The sequence below is a fragment of the Lissotriton helveticus genome, chromosome 9, assembly GCF_964261635.1.
Source record: "Lissotriton helveticus chromosome 9, aLisHel1.1, whole genome shotgun sequence".
Classification (NCBI taxonomy): domain Eukaryota; kingdom Metazoa; phylum Chordata; class Amphibia; order Caudata; family Salamandridae; genus Lissotriton; species Lissotriton helveticus.
The window spans coordinates 402,879,431-402,901,374 of record NC_136070.1 but is presented as its reverse complement, the minus strand read 5'-3'; the positions used below and the strand labels follow the sequence as shown (position 1 = coordinate 402,901,374).

The following is a 21,944-nucleotide window of genomic DNA, read 5'->3' as shown; positions in this document are numbered from 1 at the left end:
GCTCGGGAAGGTACGCTTACTATACTCCGTCTCTAGATATCGCTATGATTTTACTTTTGATTTTCTCAGGAACTACTGAGCGGATTACACCATTTGGTGTAATTCCGTTCAGCCGTTCGGGCTGTAGCCCTGGCTAAAGGTCCCTATGGAAACTTGCATGAGGAAAATATGTTTTGGGACCCCACTTTTTTCTCAGCCCCCACTAGATGAATCACCCCCAAACTTTCAGGGAAGGAGCGGAGCAGGCCATTTTCTTGGAGAAATTTGCGAAGATTCGTCCACCGGCGCCAAAGTTATTCGAAATAGAATGTTGCGGATTTCCTATGGAAACTAGGTTTTAACTATAACTACCTACTGGCGACCGCCAGTAGGTAATCCATACTAATATAATAAAGAGAGAGCCCAAACCTTTGAGGCGGGTAATCTCAGGAACCACAGCACCAATCACAACACCCAATACAGCGTTGGAAAGGGCAGTTGCAACAGAAGGACATAGGTTATGCAGACGCCCACCATACACATTTAAAAGGTAAAAGAACCGTGCCAGCAAAGTAGTCCCTTGTGGGCGTGTCCGCGTTGTGCTGTGGGCGTGTGCTGGGGGGCGTGACAAACGCTGGGGGCGTGTGGTACGTTTAGCCCTTCATGCCATGTCTCATACCGTGTGCTAATCCCACCCTTCTCCCTTTAAATACACCTGCACCCCATAATCATAACCCACCCTTACTCCTTAAAATACCCCAACACCCTTAAACACTAACCCATCTTAACCCTATAAATATACCCTGTACCCCAAAAACCAAACCTAACCCTAAAAATACCCCTGTACCCCAAAACCCAAACCTAACCATAAAAATACCCCTGTACCCCAAAACCCAAACCTAGCCCTGAACCCTATAAATACCCCTGTACCTCAGAACCCAAACCTAGCCCTGAACCCTAAAAATACCCCTGTACCCCAAAACCCAAACCTAGCCCTGAACCCTAAAAATACCACTGTACCCCCAAACCCAAACCTAGCCCTGAACCCTAAAAATACTACTGTACCCCAAAACCCAAACCTACCCCTGAACCCTAAAATACCCCTGTACCCCTGAACCCTAAAATACTCCTGTACCCCAAAACCCAAACCTAGCTCTGAACCCTTAAAATACTCCTGTACCCCAAAACCCAAACCTACCCCTGAACCCTAAAAATACCCCTGTATCCCAAAACTAGCCCTGAACCCTTAAAATACATCTGTACCCCAAAACCCAAACCTACGCCTGAACCCTAAAAATACCCCTATACCCCAAAACCCAAACCTAGCCCTGAACCCTAAAAATACCCTTGTTCCCCATTACCCAAAACTGCCATTCACGCTGTGAGCAAACACCACTCTGCAAAGGTGTCTGCTCTAATCCGTTCCGCTTCGTGCGGTGCTGAGTGGCGCCGCTGCGGATCTGCTGTTGACGGCAGTGGGCTCTCTCCACGACCAGGGGAGGCCGTTCAAAACATCCAAAACTAGCAGATCCCAACATTCGGAGTGAGCCACACGGAAAACAAATTCAGCTCCAGTTTCATTTATTGGCAGCATGCAGACAAAATCCTTCAGGTTGGTAAAAACATTACAGCCATCTTGCAAGCCAGACGCGTTTCAGGAGTGAGTCCCTCAACAGTGGCTTCTACGGAAGGGCAGTGGGAAGCGTGTTTGACCATGTTGTCGAGTTCGCGCTATATAATATTGCAAGGAAAAATAAAGTAGGGAAACTCGAGTTCACACACTACTGAACGCGCACTCTTAAGTGCATCAGCAGTGCACTGTGAATCGGAGCGTTTCACAGGCCTGTCACAGATAAGAAATGCTATCTAAACGAAATCCTACAAAACAATATACTACTGGCCGACAGCAATTCATACCCGGACAACGTCGGGACGGGCTGCTAGTATATATATATATCAGGATAAATATATATATATATATATATATATGTATATATATATTTATATATATATTTATCCTGATCCGCTCTTATTTGATCAATTCTCCAAATATCCATAAGGATCCATTTAACATTCCAAATGATTTCAAATATGTTTTCAATTAAGTACAAAATATTCTGTAGTGCAAGTTCATTTTTTTGTGCAACCGAAGGTAATGATTAATTTGATCTAAGAAAAGTTAATTTGGCATACGTTTGGAAAATAATGTTATCACCGCGGGTAATTCGATACTGCACGCTTCTAGCGCTCACCCGAGACATTTAATAAGAAGCATCCCCTACGGGGAATTCTTACGGATGCGCAGGATATGTAGCTCTGTCTCCGACCTAGCCACTTGTCAGAATGAGGCCCTTCAGAGATTCTTGAAAAGAGGCTACCAAATTAAAGATCTATTGGTAGCCAGGGATAAGGCCAATAGCAAGAGCAGGGAGGATTGCTTGGGGAACACAGTTGAGGCCATGGACACCAATAAGGAAATTGATTCACCTACTGCTAACAACACCATCAGTTTAATAACCACGTATAATTCAGAAGAGAGAAAGATAAGGGGTATCCTTAAAAGACATTGGCCTATCCTGCAGACCGATATCAACCTAGCACCATTAATTCCACCTGAACCTTCTATAATTTTCAGGAGGGCGCCCTCTATGAGGGACACTCTAGTTAGAAGCAGCCCAGAAGTTAAGAGTGGCACAATAAGAGTGTCTAATAAGAAAGGCTTCTTTAAGTGCATTTCATGCAGGGCATGTAAGTTTGGGACCAACACCACTGAATTCACATCTCCATTTAACCCCAACCCCACACCCATCAGGGAACATTACACATGTCGCACTGATCATGCGGTATATGTCTTGGAATGCTCTTGCGGGTTGAAGTACGTGGGCAGCACTAAGCTACAGGTGTTCAATAGAATATTACAACACCTAAGAGCTATTGTCAACTCGGACCCTACATATCCAGTTGCCCGCCACTTCGAATTAGTACATGCCAAAAATTTGAACCATCTAAAATACTTTGTAATCGATTCCGTACCGAAGAACATACGAGGTGGGGATCGAGAAAAACTTTTAAGGCAACTCGAAAGCAAATACATCGTACTTCTCGACACTAGGATACCTAATGGGTTGAACAGGGGGGAAGACTTACAGGTTTTTCTCTGATAGATTTTCAGTAACCCTTATAGGTCTCCTAAGCTGATCAGTACTAGATTGGGGCTTGACACCGGGGGAACTTTCTAGCGGGGAGTGGTTTACTCTGTAATAACAACTGAGTAGGTCTTGATCCACCCATTGATACATCTGGTGAAGATAATCTCTCACATTTAGTCAGCCTACATATCACTCTCTTAGACCTAGGAACCCTCATAGTCAGATGTTAGTTTTGTTTTCTCTGGCAGTTTGATTCTTAGTCTTATTTTCTTTTTGGACTGTGATTTCTGTTTCTGATTCTAACTATGATCTGTATTTACCGGGTAGTGGCATAAGTTATTTTGAACTCATTATACTGCATCACTACTTAAGTCACTATGGCTTCAGCTATCTTATAGCAGCAGCAGCTTTGCTTTGTTTATAACTGTGTATATATACATGAATGATGAAAAAATATTTGCGCTTGTACAATTGTCAGTATTATATGTGATTAATTACAGTACACAATGCATTATCACTTTGTACATATGGCGCTGAACTTATGCACTTTTTAATTTGAGCACTTTTTATATCTTCAGTTGATATGACAACATCATGAGGGTTCGGACAATTTTGATACATAGGATGATACATTCGTTCATGTTATTTCCCCTCTTGGGTGTATATGGTTTAAATTACACACATTTGTGTAGTACCTAAGTTGGGCAGTTAGACAGTATTAAGTATGTGGCAGACACTTGCAAAATAATTTTTTGAATTTGTTCCTGCATTGTGTATACATATATATTAACTGTTTCTGGTATTTGATTTTTACCTTTATTATTAATTTACATTCGGGGATAATGAGTATCTGTTTAGATAAATAATCCCTTGAAGAAAATTGTGCCTTTCAATGTATATATATCGTGAATGTCCGCATGAGTATATCTTTTATGTCTATTACCCCCATGTTTGTTGACTACCACATTGAACACAGTATAAAAACACCCCCATTGGTGATTTGAGGCCATGTGATCAAGGCTGTGGTTTCACAGCCGAAACGCGTCATGCTGATGGTGAGGAGAAAATAAAGCACTTTATCTCACTAAATTTTGGTGTTGAGAGATCTGTACCTGGAGGAGAGACACGCGCGGTGAGCCAGTCTCACAGGACTTTGTTTGTATATATATATATATATATATATATATATATATATATATATATATATATATATGTATATATATATATATATATTTATATATATATTTATCCTGATCCGCTCTTATTTGATCAATTCTCCAAATATCCATAAGGATCCATTTAACATTCCAAATGATTTCAAATATGTTTTCAATTAAGTACACAATATTCTGTAGTGCAAGTTCATTTTTTTGTGCAACCGAAGGTAATGATTAATTTGATCTAAGAAAAGTTAATTTGGCATACGTTTGGAAAATAATGTTATCACATGCAACTTTAGGGCACCTCGAAAAGTGCTTCTTAGTACAGATCTGAAATTATATATATATATATATATATATATATATATATATATATATATATATAAAATCCACAATCCTGAGGCACAAAGGGACGTGCAGAAATCAGGTACAGACCACCGAAGTCTTAAAGTGCAAAGTAGGTGCTTTATTCCAAAATGGGCAGCAGCATGACACGTTTCGTCCGGCAAAACCCGGACTTGATCACATATATATATGATCCGGCTGACACACCTTATAGAATCCTTCAGCATCCAGGTAGTCTCTTATGCGGATGACACGCAACTGCTGCTTACATACACAGAAGCAACCACAAGGCTAAGTAAAACTTTGCAGCCTGTATGACGTCAGTATTGGGTTGGGTCATATCCAACGCACTACAATGCAACCCAGACAAGAAGGAGGTGATCTGACCCCAAACAAGGTTGGTTAGGGGCCTGGCCACCCCACTGACTTTCTCCCACCCCCACTGACAGAGTGATAAACTTAGGGGTCATAGGTTTTTTTCTGAGTTATATATAGCGCGAAGTTGACCCGAAGGTATCGGGTATCAGAGTGCCTAACATGAGCACCAGTTGCGTTGCATGAGGACACAAGAGATAGTTGAGAATCATTTAACCATCAAATCCCAGATGTCTGACGTGGTCAAAATTTGTGCCGGATAGTTCGAATGTTGAGGAAATGTATTAAACTGTTACCCTGGGATGCTAAAAAAAACATGTTCCGGGCACTTATCCTATACAGACTGGACTATGCGAATGTGCTTTATATAGGATTCCAAGTCTACTTGACACAGATTACAGAAAGTCCAAACATGGCCAGTCGACTGGATAGAGCACACCTCTATCACTTACTACTGCAAACAGTTACACTGGTTACCGGTGAAGAAGAGGAGCATCTTCAAAGCATTAACAGTGGAACACTCGGCCTTCTATAAATTTTGGGCCCTGCCTATCTGCTAGGTAGATTGATCAACTACTGCCCGCAAAGAGCACGGCGTTCGCAATCAGCTCATTTCCTATCCATTCCATGCACAAAAAGAAAAGGTGGAGGTGGTTCAGCCTGCTCACTGTTGGCGGCCAAACTATGGAATTATCTTCCATTTCCCCTCAGATGCCTACCAAACATAAAAGTATTCTGTACGCAACTGAAAACCTACCTATTTAAAGAATATTTGGTCACAGACCTCAGCATCTGACACTTGCCTAGCGTCGGTACACTCATGGAGTAGCCATGAGCTCTATAAATCCCTCCATTCATTTATTCATTTATTCATGTCACATGAATAGATTCAGAGAATGTCTAATATAGTAGAATTCTATCACAATCTTTGAATGTATTCTTTAGTAAATGTTTCTTCTTGCTTGTTCCCCATTGGTGCATATCCTGTGTACCATGTTTTTGTGTTTTAAACTTATGAAATCCTTTGTCTAAAGTCATATAAAAAGGACATGAGCTCTTTATGTTAGGTGCTCACTTTTTCCCTTTCTTAGAAGGTGGATCTATGCTGGATTTTCAGCAGAACTTTACTAAATTCTTGTATTTTCTGATTTATATGCTTGTATGCTACATTGATTGATGATCCTGTGTATGTATTTCTTTCATTTTCTTTCAATAAACTTTTAAACTTTAGACCTTGTCTATCATTCTTTTTGAAAATGATTGCAGCTTTATTCTAATGTTTGAGATTTAATCTAGTACACAGAGGTCCATTTGGGCGCACCAAAATCCGTTAGGGATTACACCACTCCTGGTCCAAGCCTTTGGGGTGCATTGGGCAAGAAATGAGACACAGATTTGTGTGCCGACAGATCCATAGAGAGCTTCCCTGTCAGAGTCTGTAGGGCAACTACTTCAGCCTAAGGTTAAACTTTTTGGAAAACACTACTGTATTGAGTATTATGGAGGGTAAATAATTTGGGGAAAATATGTTAAATGCAGTATTTTCTACATAAATTTAACGGTTTTGTTGGGCGTAACGGGGCTACGTGGAAGTCCTTGGAATTGCGAACAAACTGCGTGGATCTCCAATGTTAGAAATTAGATTTCTGGTTGGCTAGGGCAAATGCCTAAACCAGGCAGAAACCACCACTCTAGTCAGGGCAAGGGAGTTACTCGCTGAAGATAACCCCTGCTCACCCCCTTGGTAGCTTGGCACGAGCAGTCAGGCTTATCCCAGAGGCAATGTGTAAAGCGTTCGCACACAGCAGCAACACACTAAGAACACTACAAAATGGGCATGCATGGTTTTCTCAAAGATTACCCAGATGGCAAGGAAGAGGAGGAGGGCAGCCCGGGGATGCCGCAGTACAGGTAAGTGGTTTTAATTTACTTTTAAGTAATGTAGAATTACCTATTAATATAAGGGGGGTGGAGGCGGGGCTGGCCAACTCCGCTCCGTTGTGGAGATTTGCCTTCTCTGCAAAATGCGGAGGAGGCAAATCTCTGCACACTCTGTGGGCGGAGCGAAGTTCTCCGCCTGGGCTTACTTGATAATCTGTGTGGATCATATATGAAATGGGGAACAGTGATGCCAAAGACGAATACACATGTGTAAGGACCTGATTATACCACTCAGAGCGATATGTGAAGTCTGTTGTTTATCAATAAAAAGAATTTAAAAAAAAAGTGGGACGGGATAATAAAACAAGCATTTGCAATGCAATAGGTCTCGCAGCATTCAAGTTTGAGTTATTGGCATTGTATATGACAATGTGTTGCATGAATTCTTTTGCAAACTCTGTATTGGCTGGTGGTGTTTGTGCCCGGTGAAAGCGTGCACTGACGGATGGTGGTGTTTGTGCCCGGTGAAAGCGTGCACGAACAACTTATGGTGTCTGGGCCTGGTGAAAGTGTGCACTGACGGCTGGTGGTGTTTGTGCCTGGTGAAAGGGTGCACTGGTGGCTGGTGGTGTTTGTGCCCGGTGAAAGCGTGCACTGACGGCTGTTGGTGTTTGTGCCTGGTGAAAGGGTGCACTGGCGGCTGCTGGTGTTTGTGCCCGGTGAAAGCGTGCACTGACGGCTGGTGGTGTTTGTGCCTGGTGAAAGCGTGCACTGATGACTTATGGTGTCTGTGCCTGTTGAAAGTGTGTACTGACGGCCGGTGGTGTGTATGCCTGATGAAACCATGTACTGATGGCTAGTGGTGTGTGTGTGCCTGTTGAAAGTGTGCACTGATGGCTGATGGTGTGTGTGCATGGTGGAAAAGCGTGCACTGACATGTTTAGAAGTAAAGTGCGCCATACTGCGATTGCTACAATAGTTAATTGTGGATGTGCTAACCATTGATGCGTGCACTGATGGCTGGTGGTGTGTGTGTGCTTGTAGAAAATGTGCACTGATGGCTAATGGTGTGTGTGCCTGGTGGAAGTGTGCACTGCCAGCTAGTGGCGTGTGTGCCCGGTGAAAGCGTGCATTGACGGCTGATGGGGTGTGCCTGGTGAAAGTGTGCACTGACGGTTGGTGGTGTGTGTGTGCGCCTGGTGAAAGCGTGCACCGACGTCTGGTTCTGTGTGCGTGTGGTTGAAGCGTGCATTGATCGCTGGTGTTGTTTAAATAGCAACATACTTGGGTCCAGCATAAAGAGCACTCTTTTTAAACAGGCATTAAGAGTGAGACAGCACACAATGATCCAATGGTAATTACTAGTTGAAGGCAAATCGCATATAGAACATTAGGAACACTGCAATTCTTTACATTCATTCAGACGGTCCTTGCTGCATTCAGGACATTATCAAAAATCAGTCTGTTTCGTGAGAAGTAATACCTTACATTCTAAACAGCTGTTTTAACAGAATGTTCCCGACTTTAAAAAGAGAGATGCCTAAAACATTGGCAGGGAGGCAGCATCCTGAATTTAGGTTGTATGAATGTCACTTTATTGTTTAACTGAAAGAAAAAAGCTCAACTATAATAAACTCCTAGCCAACGCTGCAACACCATTCTGCCAGCTAAGCAAGCCGAGTAAGAAGGGATGTGCGGACTTCACCCGAAGGTGTCAGAGCGAATTCACAATAGAAACAGAACTGAAACATGAGAACATTACTAGTGAACAAAATACAAAGGCAAACGTTACATTACATGAGGCAAAAGTGACAATGATAACAAACCGTGCCTTACACAGTGTGTAAGGCACTTTTTGTTATCTTAGTCTAAGCCCGCCTGATTCTATGAAATGGCGGCGGGACGCGGGACAGGCCTTTATCCTTTTCTTTCACTTTCCGTTCCGCACTTCTGCCGCCGCGTATGCGCGTGCCGCGTGCGTGGGGGGCGTGGGCAGCAGGGCTGGCTGCTGCTGAGTGGTGGTGAGCAATGGCAGGCAGCCCCAGGGCACGCACAACATCATGCGGGCCAATAAGCAGTAAGCCCCTGTGCGTGGCATATGGGGCGCGGCAGGCGGCGCGCATAGCCAAAGAAGAAGACAAGAGAAGAACAACGAAAACTATGAACTTAACTGCCTTCCAAGTCCAAGACAAAGCAGCCAGGCGGCCAGGCCCGCCCACGCTGAGCTGCCCTGTCCGATTTCCGAATCCGAGTCCGAAGACCAAAGTAAGTCACTCAGAGTCTGTCACTCCGTCTCCGTCACCGACCGGCGGGGCAGGGCTGCTGCTGTCTGCCTGCCTCCAGGCCTGCTGCGTGCACTAATTAGTTGCTTTCCTGTCGCGCATTTGCCTGCTTCTTATTTATGTCCCAACTTGTCACTCATGTTTGTCCCTCCTATAGAACATGCTTTCTCGCTTCTGTACTTCTTTGCTCCCGGGGCCGCACTCAGTGTTGCTCTCTGTTCTTGCCTGTGTGCCGCTTCCCTCTATATTGGGTTCGCCCTTGCACTCAACCAGCCCCCCAAACCCTGTTGCTTCCTCGCCTGCTCCATTTGCCCTCGGCTGCTGCTGAAGCAAGCAAGCAGGCAAGCCTATATTATAATAGTTACAGTGCGCAACGCACGCCAGGGACGGATGGTAACGGGCCCCGGCCTATAAACATTAATTATGGTGCAGTGGTGCGCACGCCCTGCCGGCCTGGCCTGAGCCTCTTTAAAATTAATTAAATAGTTGGTAGTGGTACGCACTGGAGGCGGGCCGGGTCTTCATAATTAAAATGGTGCACGGGAGTGGCGGCGCGCAGAGTAGTGCTATTTTTATTTTGTATAGTGGTCATTTTCCTGCAGTTTTGCTCTTTTAGACTACTGTAAATAAAATGCGCTTTTATCAGCCAACGTAACGGTGTTCAATGCATTGGTCTTGTTAAGATGAATAGCTAAAATACTAGATTGTTATTCCATCATGTTTTTAAATGTTCAGCATCACATGCTTACTTTCGTGAGCTTTCTATGTACTTATGACATATGCATCATCGTTATAGTTGCTTCAGTCAAGGAAAAAATGCGTGTCTCTGCATCAGATGTTTGGTGATTAGCAGCTGTCCTAAGCAGGTGTTACAAAAGGAACCTTACATTATTAATCTAGTATGTTTGCACTCCGGAATTTTTCAAGCTAGCTCAGTTGGTTGATGCACCTGTTACAATGATGCAACTGCAACCTAATGGCCACTAGTTTGGAATCAAAGCAAGTTCGGCTCAGCATTTCATCCTTCTCATGCTGAGAAGATGAGCACCATGCCTCGAAATTGTTTGAACACCTTCTGGGGCCTAATCCATTTTTAAAATAAAACGTGTTCTAGCATCACTTCGTAATGGACATACACAGGTGATATTCACGTGGCTCCTTGCTCGTAGTGGGGAGTAGAATCAGGCCAAGCCCCTCTCCTGTGATAACAAAAACAACACTCGCAGGCAACAAAATACACATAAATGAGAGAGCTGGACCAAAAGCAGCAGAGTGCGGATCATCCTTCTCTTGCTCTGTCAGGGTAAGCTGCTGTCTGCTGAGCTACAAATGGGATCACATCTGAAAAGAACCCACCCGAGAGAGGACGTGTAAACAAACACAGCGCGGTGTAATTTAGATTGATTATTGCAGTGGATTCTCGTGGATCGAAGCGCTCTCTTGTAGTGGGCTCAGGTGCACCAATTATCCCTAGACACCTGCGACTGACCTCTGTCTTTTGGGGTCATGAGACGATGAGAGAGAGGCAATGTGACCTGTCATCACTCAAAGATCTCTAAGCAGTTGCAAGACCTGGCATCCTTGACGTGTTTTCCTCTGTCTTTTTGCTCTACCACCTGTATTTTTGATGTTATGCTGGACTTCTTTTTTGCTGTTTTATGTACTCCGTACACTTTACCACTGCTAATCAGTGCTCAAGTGCAAATGCTACCTCTGTCATTTTTAATTCTGCTGGGTTCTCCATAATTTGCATATTTGATTTACTGGTAAGTCCCTAGTAAAGTGCACTGTGTGTGCCCAAGGCCTGTAAATCAAATGCATCTAGTGCGCCTGCAGCAGTGATTGTGCCAACCATATAAGCACCCCTGTAAACGTGTCTCCAGCCTACCATTGCAGTGCCTTTGAGTACAGTTTTAAACTGCCAAGTCGACCTGGCAAGTGCAGTCTCTTGCCAGGCCCTAAGCCTCCCTTTTACTACATGTTGGACACCCCTAAGGTAGGCCCAAGACACTCCCAGGGGCAGGGTGCAGTGTATGTTAAAGGTGGGACATGTGTAGGTATGTATTACATGTCATGATAGTGAAATACTGCTAATTTCGTTCTTCACTATTGCCAGGACTAGCTCGCCAATAGGATATTATTGGAGCTGCCTTGTATGTTTGCTGACTGGGAACACATTTTAAACCTAGATTGAGGACAGATTCCTCATCCCTTGTCAATACTTTCGTGGATAAATTGACTACTGTCGATGGTGGGATTTCTATGATTTGTAAAAGTTTCTGCGCGCGGTGCGCTGTAGAGTGCGGGGCGCTGTAGAGTGCGGGGCGCTGCGGTGCGCTGTAGAGTGCGGGGCGCTGTAGAGTGCGGGGCACTGCGGGGCGCTGTAGAGTGCGGGGCGCTGTAGAGTGCGGGGCGCTGTAGAGTGCGTGGTGCTGTAGAGTGCATGGCGCTGTAGAGTGCGTGGCGCTGTGGCGCTGTAGAGTGCGTGGCGCTGTAGAGTGCGGGGCGCTGCAGGGCGCTGTAGGGCGCGGGGCGCTGTAGAGTGCATGGCGCTGCGGGGCGCTGAGAGCGTGGTGCGCTGTAGAGTGCGTGCGCTGTAGAGCGCAGGGCGCTGTAGAGTGCGGGGCGCTGTAGAGTGCTGTAGAGTGCGTTGCGCTGTAGAGTGCGGGGCGCTGTAGAGTATGGGGCGCTGCGGTGCGCTGTAGAGTGCGGTGCGCTGCGGGGCGCTGTAGATTGCGGGGCGCTGTAGAGTGCGGGGTGCTGTAGAGTGCGGGGTGCTGTAGAGTGCGGGGCGCTGTAGAGTGCGGGGCGCTGTAGAGTGCAGGGCGCTGCGGGGCGCTGTAGAGTGCAGGGCGCTGCGGGGCGCTGTGGAGTGCGTGGCGCTGTAGAGTGCAGGGCGCTGCGGGGCGCTGTGGAGTGCGGGGCGCTGTAGAGTGCGGGGCGCTGTAGAGTGCGGGGCGCAGTGCGTGGCGCTGTGGAGTGCGTGGCGCTGTAGAGTGCGGGGCGCTGCAGAGTGCGGGGCGCTGCAGAGTGTGGGGCGCTGTAGAGCGCGGGGCGCTGTAGAGTGCGCTGTAGAGTGCGGTGCGCTGTAGAGTGCGGTGCGCTGTAGAGTGCGGGGCGCTGTAGAGTGCGGGGCGCTGTAGAGTGCAGGGCGCTGCAGAGCGCTGTAGAGTGCGGGGCGCTGTAGAGTGCTGTAGAGTGCGTTGCGCTGTAGAGCGCGTTGCGCTGTAGAGTGCGGGGCGCTGTAGAGTATGGGGCGCTGCAGAGTGCGGTGCGCTGCGGGCGCTGTAGAGTGCAGTGCGCTGTAGAGCGCGGTGTAGAGTGCGGAGCGCTGTAGAGTGCGGGGCGCTGTAGAGTGCGGCGCGCTGTAGAGTGCGGGGCGCTGTAGAGTGCGGGGCGCTGTAGAGCGCTGTCGAGTGCGGGGCGCTGTGGAATGCGGGGCGCTGTCGAGTGCGAGGCGCTGTAGAGTGCGGGGCGCTGTAGAGTGCGGGGCGCTGTCGAGCCCGGGGCGCTGTAGAGTGCAGGGCGCTGCGGGGCGCTGTAGAGTGCGGGGCGAGGTAGAGTGCGGGGCGCTGTAGAGTGCGGGGCGCTGTAGAGTGAGGGGCGCTGTAGAGTGCGGGCGCTGTAGAGTGCGGGGCGCTGTAGAGCGCTGTCGAGTGCGGGACGCTGTAGAGCGCTGTCGAGTGCGGGGCGCTGTAGAATGCGGGGCGCTGTCGAGTGCGAGGCGCTGTAGAGTGCGGGGCGCTGTAGAGTGCGGGGCGCTGTAGAGTGCGGGGCGCTGTCGAGCCCGGGGCGCTGTAGAGTGCAGGGCGCTGCGGGGCGCTGTAGAGTGCGGGGCGCTGTAGAGCGCGGTGCGCTGCGGTGCGCTGTAGAGTGCGGGGCGCTGTAGAGTGCGGGGCACTGTAGAGTGCGGGGCACTGTAGAGTGCGGGGCGCTGCGGGGCGCTGTAGAGTGCAGGGCGATGTAGAGTGCGGGGCGCTGTAGAGTGCTGTAGAGTGCGTTGCGCTGTAGAGTGTGTTGCGCTGTAGAGCGCGTTGCGCTGTAGAGTGCGGGCGCTGTAGAGTATGGGGCGCTGTGGTGCGCTGTAGGCTGCGGTGCAGGCGCTGTAGAGTGCAGTGCGCTGTAGAGCGCGGTGTAGAGTGCGGAGCGCTGTGGAGCGCTGTAGAGTGCGGGGCGCTGTAGAGTGCGGGGCGCTGTAGAGTGCGGGGCGCTGTAGAGCGCTGTCGAGTGCGGGGCGCTGTAGAATGCGGGGCGCTGTAGAATGCGGGGCGCTGTAGAGTGCGGGGCGCTGTAGAGTGCGGGGCGCTGTAGAGTGCGGGGCGCTGTGGGGTGCTTTAGAGCGTGGGGCGCTGTAGAGCGCGGGGCGCTGTCGAGCCCGGGGCGCTGTAGAGTGCAGGGCGCTGCGGGGCGCTGTAGTGCGCGGGGCGCTGTAGAGCGCGGTGCGCTGCGGGGCGCTGTAGAGTGCGGGGCGCTGTAGAGTGCGGGCGCTGTAGAGTGCGGGGTGCTGTAGAGTGTGGGGCACTGTAGAGCGCGGGACGCTGTCGAGCCCGGGGCGCTGTAGAGTGCAGGGCGCTGCGGGGCGCTGTAGAGCGCTGTGCGCTGTAGAGCGCTGTGCGCTGTAGAGTGTGGTGCGCTGTAGAGTGCGGTGCGCTGCGGTGCGCTGTAGAGTGCGGTGCGCTGTAGAGTGCGGGGCGCTGTAGAGTGCGGGGCGCTTTAGAGTGCGGGGCGCTGTAGAGTGCGGGGCGCTGTAGAGTGCGGGGCGCTGTAGAGTGCGGGGCGCTGTAGAGCACTGTCGAGTGCGGGGCGCTGCAGAATGCGGGGCGCTGTCGAGTGCGAGGCGCTGTAGAGTGCGGGGCGCTGTAGAGTGCGGGGCGCTGTAGAGTGCGGGGCGCTGTAGAGTGCGGGGCGCTGTCGAGCCCGGGGCGCTGTCGAGCCCGGGGCGCTGCGGGGCGCTGTAGAGTGCGGGGCGCTGTAGAGCGCGGTGCGCTGCGGTGCGCTGTAGAGTGCGGGGCGCTGTAGAGTGCGGAGCGCTGTAGAGTGCGGGGCGCTGTAGAGTGCGGGGCGCTGTAGAGTGCGGGGCAGTGTAGAGTGCGGGGCGCTGCGGGGCGCTGTAGAGTGCAGGGCGATGTAGAGTGCGGGGTGCTGTAGAGTGCTGTAGAGTGCGTTGCGCTGTAGAGTGTGTTGCGCTGTAGAGCGCGTTGCGCTGTAGAGTGCGGGCGCTGTAGAGTATGGGGCGCTGTGGTGCGCTGTAGGCTGCGGTGCGGGCACTGTAGAGTGCAGTGCGCTGTAGAGCGCGGTGTAGAGTGCGGGGCGCTGTGGAGCGCTGTAGAGTGCGGGGCGCTGTAGAGTGCGGGGCGCTGTAGAGTGCGGGGCGCTGTAAAGCGCTGTCGAGTGCGGGGCGCTGTAGAATGCGGGGCGCTGTAGAGTGCGGGGCGCTGTGGGGCGCTTTAGAGCGTGGGGCGCTGTAGAGCGCGGGGCGCTGTCGAGCCCGGGGCGCTGTAGAGTGCAGGGCGCTGCGGGGCGCTGTAGTGCGCGGGGCGCTGTAGAGCGCGGTGCGCTGCGGGGCGCTGTAGAGTGCGGGGCGCTTTAGAGTGCGGGGCGCTGTAGAGTGCGGGGCGCTGTAGAGCGCGGGGCGCTGTCGAGCCCGGGGCGCTGTAGAGTGCAGGGTGCTGCGGGGCGCTGTAGAGCGCGGGGCGCTGTAGAGCGCTGTGCGCTGTAGAGCGCTGTGCGCTGTAGAGTGGTGCGCTGTAGAGTGCGGTGCGCTGCGGTGCGCTGTAGAGTGCGGGGCGCTGTAGAGTGCAGGGCGCTGTAGAGTGCGGGGCGCTGTAGAGTGCGGGGCGCTGTAGAGCGCTGTCGAGTGCGGGGCGCTGTAGAATGCGGGGCGCTGTAGAGTGCGGGGCGCTGTGGGGCGCTTTAGAGCGTGGGGCGCTGTAGAGCGCGGGGCGCTGTCGAGCCCGGGGCGCTGTAGAGTGCAGGGCGCTGCGGGGCGCTGTAGTGCGCGGGGCGCTGCGGGGCGCTGTAGAGTGCGGGGCGCTTTAGAGTGCGGGGCGCTGTAGAGTGCGGGGCGCTGTAGAGCGCGGGGCGCTGTAGAGCGCGGGGCGCTGTCGAGCCCGGGGCGCTGTCGAGCCCGGGGCGCTGTAGAGTGCAGGGTGCTGCGGGGCGCTGTAGAGCGCGGGGCGCTGTAGAGCGCTGTGCGCTGTAGAGTGTGGTGCGCTGTAGAGTGCGGTGCGCTGCGGTGCGCTGTAGAGTGCGGTGCGCTGTAGAGTGCGGAGCGCTGTAGAGTGCGGGGCGCTGTAGAGTGCGGGGCGCTGTAGAGTGCGGGGCGCTGTAGAGTGCGGGGCGCTGTGGGGCGCTGTAGAGCGCGGGGCGCTGTAGAGCCCGGGGCGCTGTAGAGTGCAGGGCGCTGCGGGGCGCTGTAGAGCGCGGGGCGCTGTAGAGTGCGGGGCGCTGTAGAGTGCGGGCGCTGTAGAGTGCAGGGCGCTGCGGGGCGCTGTAGAGCGCGGGGCGCTGTCGAGCCCGGGGCGCTGTAGAGTGCAGGGCGCTGCGGGGTGCTGCGGGGCGCTGTAGAGCGCGGTGCGCTGTAGAGTGCGGTGCGCTGTAGAGTGCGGTGCGCTGTAGAGTGCGATGCGCTGTAGAGTGCGGGGCGCTGTAGAGTGCGGGGCGCTGCGGGGCGCTGTAGAGTGCGGGGCGCTGTAGAGTGCGGGGGGCTGTAGAGTGCGGGGCGCTGTAGAGTGCAGTGCTATGTGATGTAGAATACTGTGTGCTGTAGAGTGGTGTACATTGTAGAGTGCTGTATGCCGCAGAGCGTTGTGTGCTGCAGAATGGTGTGTGCTGTAGAATGGTGTGCGTTGTAAAATAGTATGTGCTGCACTGCCCCAGAACCAGTAAGAACAAAAACGAAACTTTAAAACTGCAACAAAGTAGCACACTGTAGAAGCCTGTGTAAAACTGAAACTGACGAGGCAGGAGATGGGCTGTGCGCGCCCACGAGGTCAAATCTCGGCCTGAAGCGCGTGGCACTTTGCAGTCCTCATTCCCCTGAAAGTAACAACATTAGTTGTCTCGCCTTAGACAGCAAAGCTTCGCTTTGCTTTCGTCTAGGCGAGACCTAAAAAAAACAGCGTTCTGAGATACAGAACGGAGCACAAAACCAACAAAAACAATAGTAGCCTGAATTAATAGTTATGCACTACAGTGGAATTATACCAGAAGTTAGGCACTGCTCTGTGGGAGGAAACAAATGAGCACAAGGTGGGACAAAGAGGAAAGACTAGCAAGCAAGCATTTTTAAAGGACAATTCAAGAAACAAATAGGCAATGGCTGGGCTGTAAGCCCACAGAGTGAATACGGCATTTCTCGAAGAGACAGCGCATTCGCTGCCTGGGCTCGATCTAAAAAAATATGTAACGCAGGTGAAAAAAACATAACTGCAGGCAGTGCTTTAAATTGGCCGGTACTGAGTACCTACTTGCACTACTTTAATTTGAAAGAGTGAGTACCTGCAATTGTCATCACTGCTGCAATGTATTTGATGGGAGAGTACCGGCACTTCTCAAGAGCAAACAGGTACATAGTGAGTACAGGTACTCACTATTCTATTGTACACCTTCTGTGTTTCCATTCAGAGCACTGACTACAGGTAAGAATAAAAGATAAACAATTTCAGGCGTAATGGCAGTCATCACATGTAGTGCCCAGTCAGGCAGAAGTAGTGCACCTTTACGTTTTTGCCCTTTATATGTTTACAGTTCTGTATTTCCGTTCTGAGAACCTGTAACGCAAAGAAAACAATGGGAACTGCGGAGGTACTTGTGAGTTCATCAGGAAAGCACCTCGGAGAGTTCGGTTGTTTGATCTCGGTGGTCTCCGTCCTTCTCGCGTGGGGTGTGTCGGGTTCAGTGGAGCATCGCCTTCTAGTGGCTGCCGTGCTTGGCTGGGGTAGGCGGCTTCGGAGCGGGGCGGGAGGCTATCTGCCCCACCCAGAGGTGTCTCGAAAGGTCATATAAAGCCCTCCCTGGGCCGGCAGTCAGCCCTAAGGCGAGCAGGAGCGTGGTTGAGACGGCCATGGGCGGGAGCAGCACAGGCACCCGGGAGGACTTCGAGTGGGTGTGCACCGACCAGCCACACACCCAGCGGAGGAAAGCGATCCTGGGTAGGAGGCAGAGCACTACTAACAATCCGCGCAAGGCGCTGCGTAGCTTCGTTTTATTCAGCTTCTATTATGGCCGTATTGTTGAGAGATTTTTCTTTAACTATTCACAACAATCGTTGATGTAATTATTGTGTTTAAAGGACTTTGCCCATGCCGATTTTCTTCTTCGGAAAGGTGGTCCGCTACGGTGTCATAACGAGCCCTGAGATGCTCACTCACTCGAGGTGTAGCTGCAAATAGTGCGGCTGGTGCAGTGGCACCGGTGTCTAGGGATGTAAGATCCCACCGTACTTCGACTTGGCTGCGCTTTAGTGTCTACCCGGGGATTTTTTTTAGGTGAGGATGCATTAGAACGAATGAAACCTGTGTTACGCCAATATGTGTGCTTGTTTAGAATTCTTGGTAAGACGCATTTTTAGATCACTATTATTTTTCTCAGCATACCGACTCGGCTGTTTGTTGTTTATCAAACTCGGTCAGTGTTGAGAGAAAGTGCACGAAAGCTTAATTTAGCATGTAAATTGTGCTACAGACTTGACGTACGATATTGAGTGGCATTTAATAAAAGTGATACTTTCGAAAGACAGCCTTTTACTACGCAATTATTTAACCAGGTGGCAATTCAGTTCTCACGTGTAACTATTTGTTGCATAGGTTGGTGCATACGTGCTAACATTTTAGAAGCGGAAAGTGGAATTAACAAAAATAATCTGGAGAACCTTTTTCCTTGGTTGATTGATTTATAATGAAGCAGCGGCCATTTCAGGTGTGAGACAGCCAAAATAAAGCATCTTTTTACTTTAAAAAAAAATCTGGAGTCTCGCCAGAATCGGGTTTATTAGCACGTATTTGCTCTCTAGATCGAACAACTTTAAGTATAATAAAAGCCGTACGCTTTTGTCGTGTACATGCTGAACTGGTGCTTTCGAATGGAATGAAAGGAAAAGAAGTCGCAGTAAAATAAGGTAACTGCCCTGGATCAGACAATTTGGTCACGCGAGCAAGCTGGGATTGATCCCCAATGTCCTCCTTGTGCAATTCATCCACTAGATGGGTATCTTTTTCCTATGTTGCATCCGATTTTAATACTTAGGGGCAGATTTACAAGCCCCTCGTGCCACTTTTGCGTCACTTTTCCCATGTTAAAAATGACGCAAAAGTGGCGCAAGGGGCTTGTAAATCTGCCCCTTAATCTTTAATTCTCTGAGGAGGTATATCGGGAGGGACACTGTTAAATGAATGTGCATTACATGTTAAATCAGGCGCATATATTGTAGCACACCTTATAGAAAATGGGCCTATCTGGCAGGAGCCTTCAATGCCAACCCTCCCACCCACCTCTAGCAGTTTTGCTATAATTGATTCAGGATGGACTACAAGTACCAGAATGCAGAGCGCTGGCTAAGCGGGTTAACCCGTGATGCTGCGGATATAGGTGCGCACTTGAATACCCCGGTGATATTCTCCATTGCCTGCTGTGTACATCAATTCATGCTCCTTGTAAACCTTCTTGTATTTGTAGTTGATTCCACTTTATTTTTATCCCTATGCAATACGAGTTGCTGTACGTACCTGATGTAACTTGTAACGCAGTTTCGATGCTATTCCGAGGCTCTTAGCGGTGTAGCGTGTCTCGTAGTTATGTAGTTACAATTACTGTGGTCTTTTAGGGGCTTTGTTTTGGTTGGAATCGCACGGTCTAGTCAGGTGACGGGAAAGGTGTACTAATAAGCAATAAACGTACAGAGATTTTTTCTGAAAGTTTCGGTTGCCTCGTAAAATCTGGTACTATTCCTGTAATGAATTACTTTAAAATCTCTTTAAAACAAACTTAAGATGGGGTTTTAGAAAGAATGCTTCAAGTTCCACTCTAAACACAGCTGTGTTAAACAACCTAAAAAGTAGTTGCAAGACTGCATTACAGTTTTTTTGCAAATCACCTTGAACAGGTAAACCTACCTTTTCAATTTATAATTTTTTCAGCATCTGCCAGCAGACGTGGTGTTGACAAAACATACTACATCAGTTTAAGGCAGTCAGTATATGTAAATACATTAAACGCAGGTGTACGACTGCCGTATCGTTTTCAGCCTGTAGAGGTCCAGCTGAAAAGCTATTGATAGTATAGGCTACTATGCACATAAAATAACTTTACATAAATTAATAAAAATTGAGCTTCTTCACGTGTGTGGCGGGTGGAAGCTGGTACCTGAGGTCTACATCCCACCCTTTCATGCACAAAGCATACATTTGATGCAGTGGAAAAATGAGAGGCTCTCATATCAATGTTACTGTGAGTCAGCCTTTGTTGTATGACTGACTTAAGCAGTGCTATAGAGTGTACCTGAATCTGGACATCCATAGCATGTATAAAAACATCCACACAATCTAGTGCCTCCCATGTCTTCTCAATGGTTGATTAGCCGTGCTTGATGCACACATCTATTAGCAAGTTAATCAAGGCAATCCATGAAAAGAACTTGGATGTCCAAGACCTTGTGTGTTAACGCATTCTGTTTATTAGGAGCTGTAATTGTGCACATAAATAGAACTCCTACTAGTGGGTACGTCTTTATCTATTTGACCAAACCGCCATTAAATTTCCGGTTCATCTCAAACCATTTCCTGAGTCCTGTATAAAATAATGTGTTGTGGCAACATCACATGATGTGGCTGACAAATGTAACAACTTCCCATGGCAATATCCTACCTTATGTGTCCTAAATGGAACTGTTGAGCTGGACAAATATTGCAGGGTTTCTGATGAGTGACCACCCACCCATCGAGCCACATGTAAGTCTCCCACCACCAGTCCATGTTTTAAAGTTTACAAACGTTCATACCAATGCACCTGGACTCCATGCTTCCTCCTATTAAAAGAACTACATAGAGGAAACTGGGCCCAAGTAGTAAAAGATACACAGTGGGCACTCACAAGGAAAATAGATATAGACAATGGACTCCGACAGGGCTGCGTGTTAGCTCCTCTACTCTTTTCAATCTTTCTAGCAGACTTGCCGGTAGTATTGGAGGTGGAGAAGAGTGCTAGCCCCAGAATGAGTGGTAAGAAAGTATCATGCTTATTGTATGCAGACGATCTCGTCATCACTGACCAGACAGAGTTGGGGCTACAGAGGAAATTAAATGCTTTTAATGAATACTGCAAGAGTAAACTGCTAATAGTAAATATGGACAAAACAAAGGTTATGTGCTTTGGTAAAAGGCCAAAGAGCTTTTGCTGGTATGTAGATAAAACCAAATTAGAAAGAGTAAAAGAATATTCCGCAGCAAAGGCTCTGCGTGACCTTCACTGGCTCAAGGTCCCGAACCGCGTACAATTTAAAACATTATGTCTTCTTTTTAAAATTCGGCAAGGTTCTGCTCCTAAATACTTGCAGAACCTGGTTCAAGTCTATGAGCCTGGTCGTACTTTAAGATCTTCCACCAGTGGCAATTTCTTGGTCCCTAGAATTAAATTGGCCAAAATGGGCGGCCGCTCGTTTTCTTATCTTGGTCCGAAGATGTGGAATGCTCTTCCGCCGGCTTTGAAAGCCGAGACTGATCTCCTCTCATTTCGGAAAAAATTGAAGACTCTTTTGTTTAATTGATCCTTCTGCACTGTTTGTTCTGTTTGGGCTTTTGCTTGCTTTTCTTCTCTTGTCTGTCCCTGGCGCCGGGAAACCCATTGAGGGTAGCTGTGCGCAATATAAGTTTAGATAAATAAAAAGAAAATATAAATATCTGGGCCTATGGTTTGAATCGTCCTTAAAATGGAACAAACATGTAGAAAACCAAAATGCAAAAGCTTCTTCCTCCATTTGTGGTTTGAAAAAATTTAACAAAACCTACGGAGATATGTCACACAAACCCACGCTAAAAGCTTTCTCAGCCGTGGTCCCCCCACAAGTACTGTATGAGGCAGAGGTCCTATTCTTTAGTGGCAAAGGGGATTGTAATCGGGAGGAAGGTAAGGCTGTAAAAAACGCTACTGTCCTTGCCAATGCCAGCCATGCTTCAGGCAATTAGTCTCGAAACAGGATTGATAGGGTGGAATACCCAGGCCAGAATGGCGGTGGCTAGATTTTGGAAACGCCAACCTCTAGAGGAAGCCCAAAAGGTGTCACACTGGTGTAGTGAGGAAATCCAACATAGCAATCTAAGATGGGCAGCTGAGGCAAAAAAGAAGATAAGAGACAATTTGTTGCCTAGATGTGGGTACAACCCAAAACCCCTTAGAAGCAGTCTTTACAAAAATGGCACTTAGAGCACAAGGAAGGGAGTACTCGAGAATGCAGGACCTAGGTTACCTAAGAAATAAAAAAATCGGTAAAAAACATGATAGAAGTATGGGAAACCGATACAGGATATCCATACCTAGAAGCACTCCCGAACTATGGATTTAGGTGGGATATTTTAAAATGAGATTTGGCATTATCCCCTGGCGAGTGGAGGAGAAAGTCACGGCAGAAATGATGTACCCTGATGGTTTATGCAAGTGCGGTATGGGGACTAAGTGTGAGATAATGCACATTCTTCTTGATTGTCTCATGTATGTAGAAGTGAGAAAACGGATTCTGCGACCTATATTCATAAAATGACACAAGATTGAGAGCCCAAGCA

The 21,944-nt window shown here is 49.0% G+C and overlaps 1 protein-coding gene across 4 annotated transcripts in view; it reads left to right on the top strand.

Annotated features, from left to right (window-relative positions):
* Window positions 1–21,944, top strand: part of DEGS2 (delta 4-desaturase, sphingolipid 2) — a 251,631-nt gene that overhangs the window by 136,986 nt on the left and 92,701 nt on the right. The window contains exon 1 of one of the 4 annotated variants that reach the window (XM_078660179.1): window positions 9,049–9,154. The exons of 2 other annotated variants lie outside the window; for them this stretch is intronic. Coding sequence is in view for 1 of the 2 variants with exons in the window: in XM_078660180.1 (XP_078516306.1) it covers window positions 17,237–17,324 (88 nt within the window). In the remaining variant the exon portion in view is untranslated. Of the gene's footprint in view, window positions 1–9,048; window positions 9,155–17,178; window positions 17,325–21,944 lie in introns of those variants that run through there. One more of the 4 variants, XM_078660180.1, reaches the window with a different exon arrangement.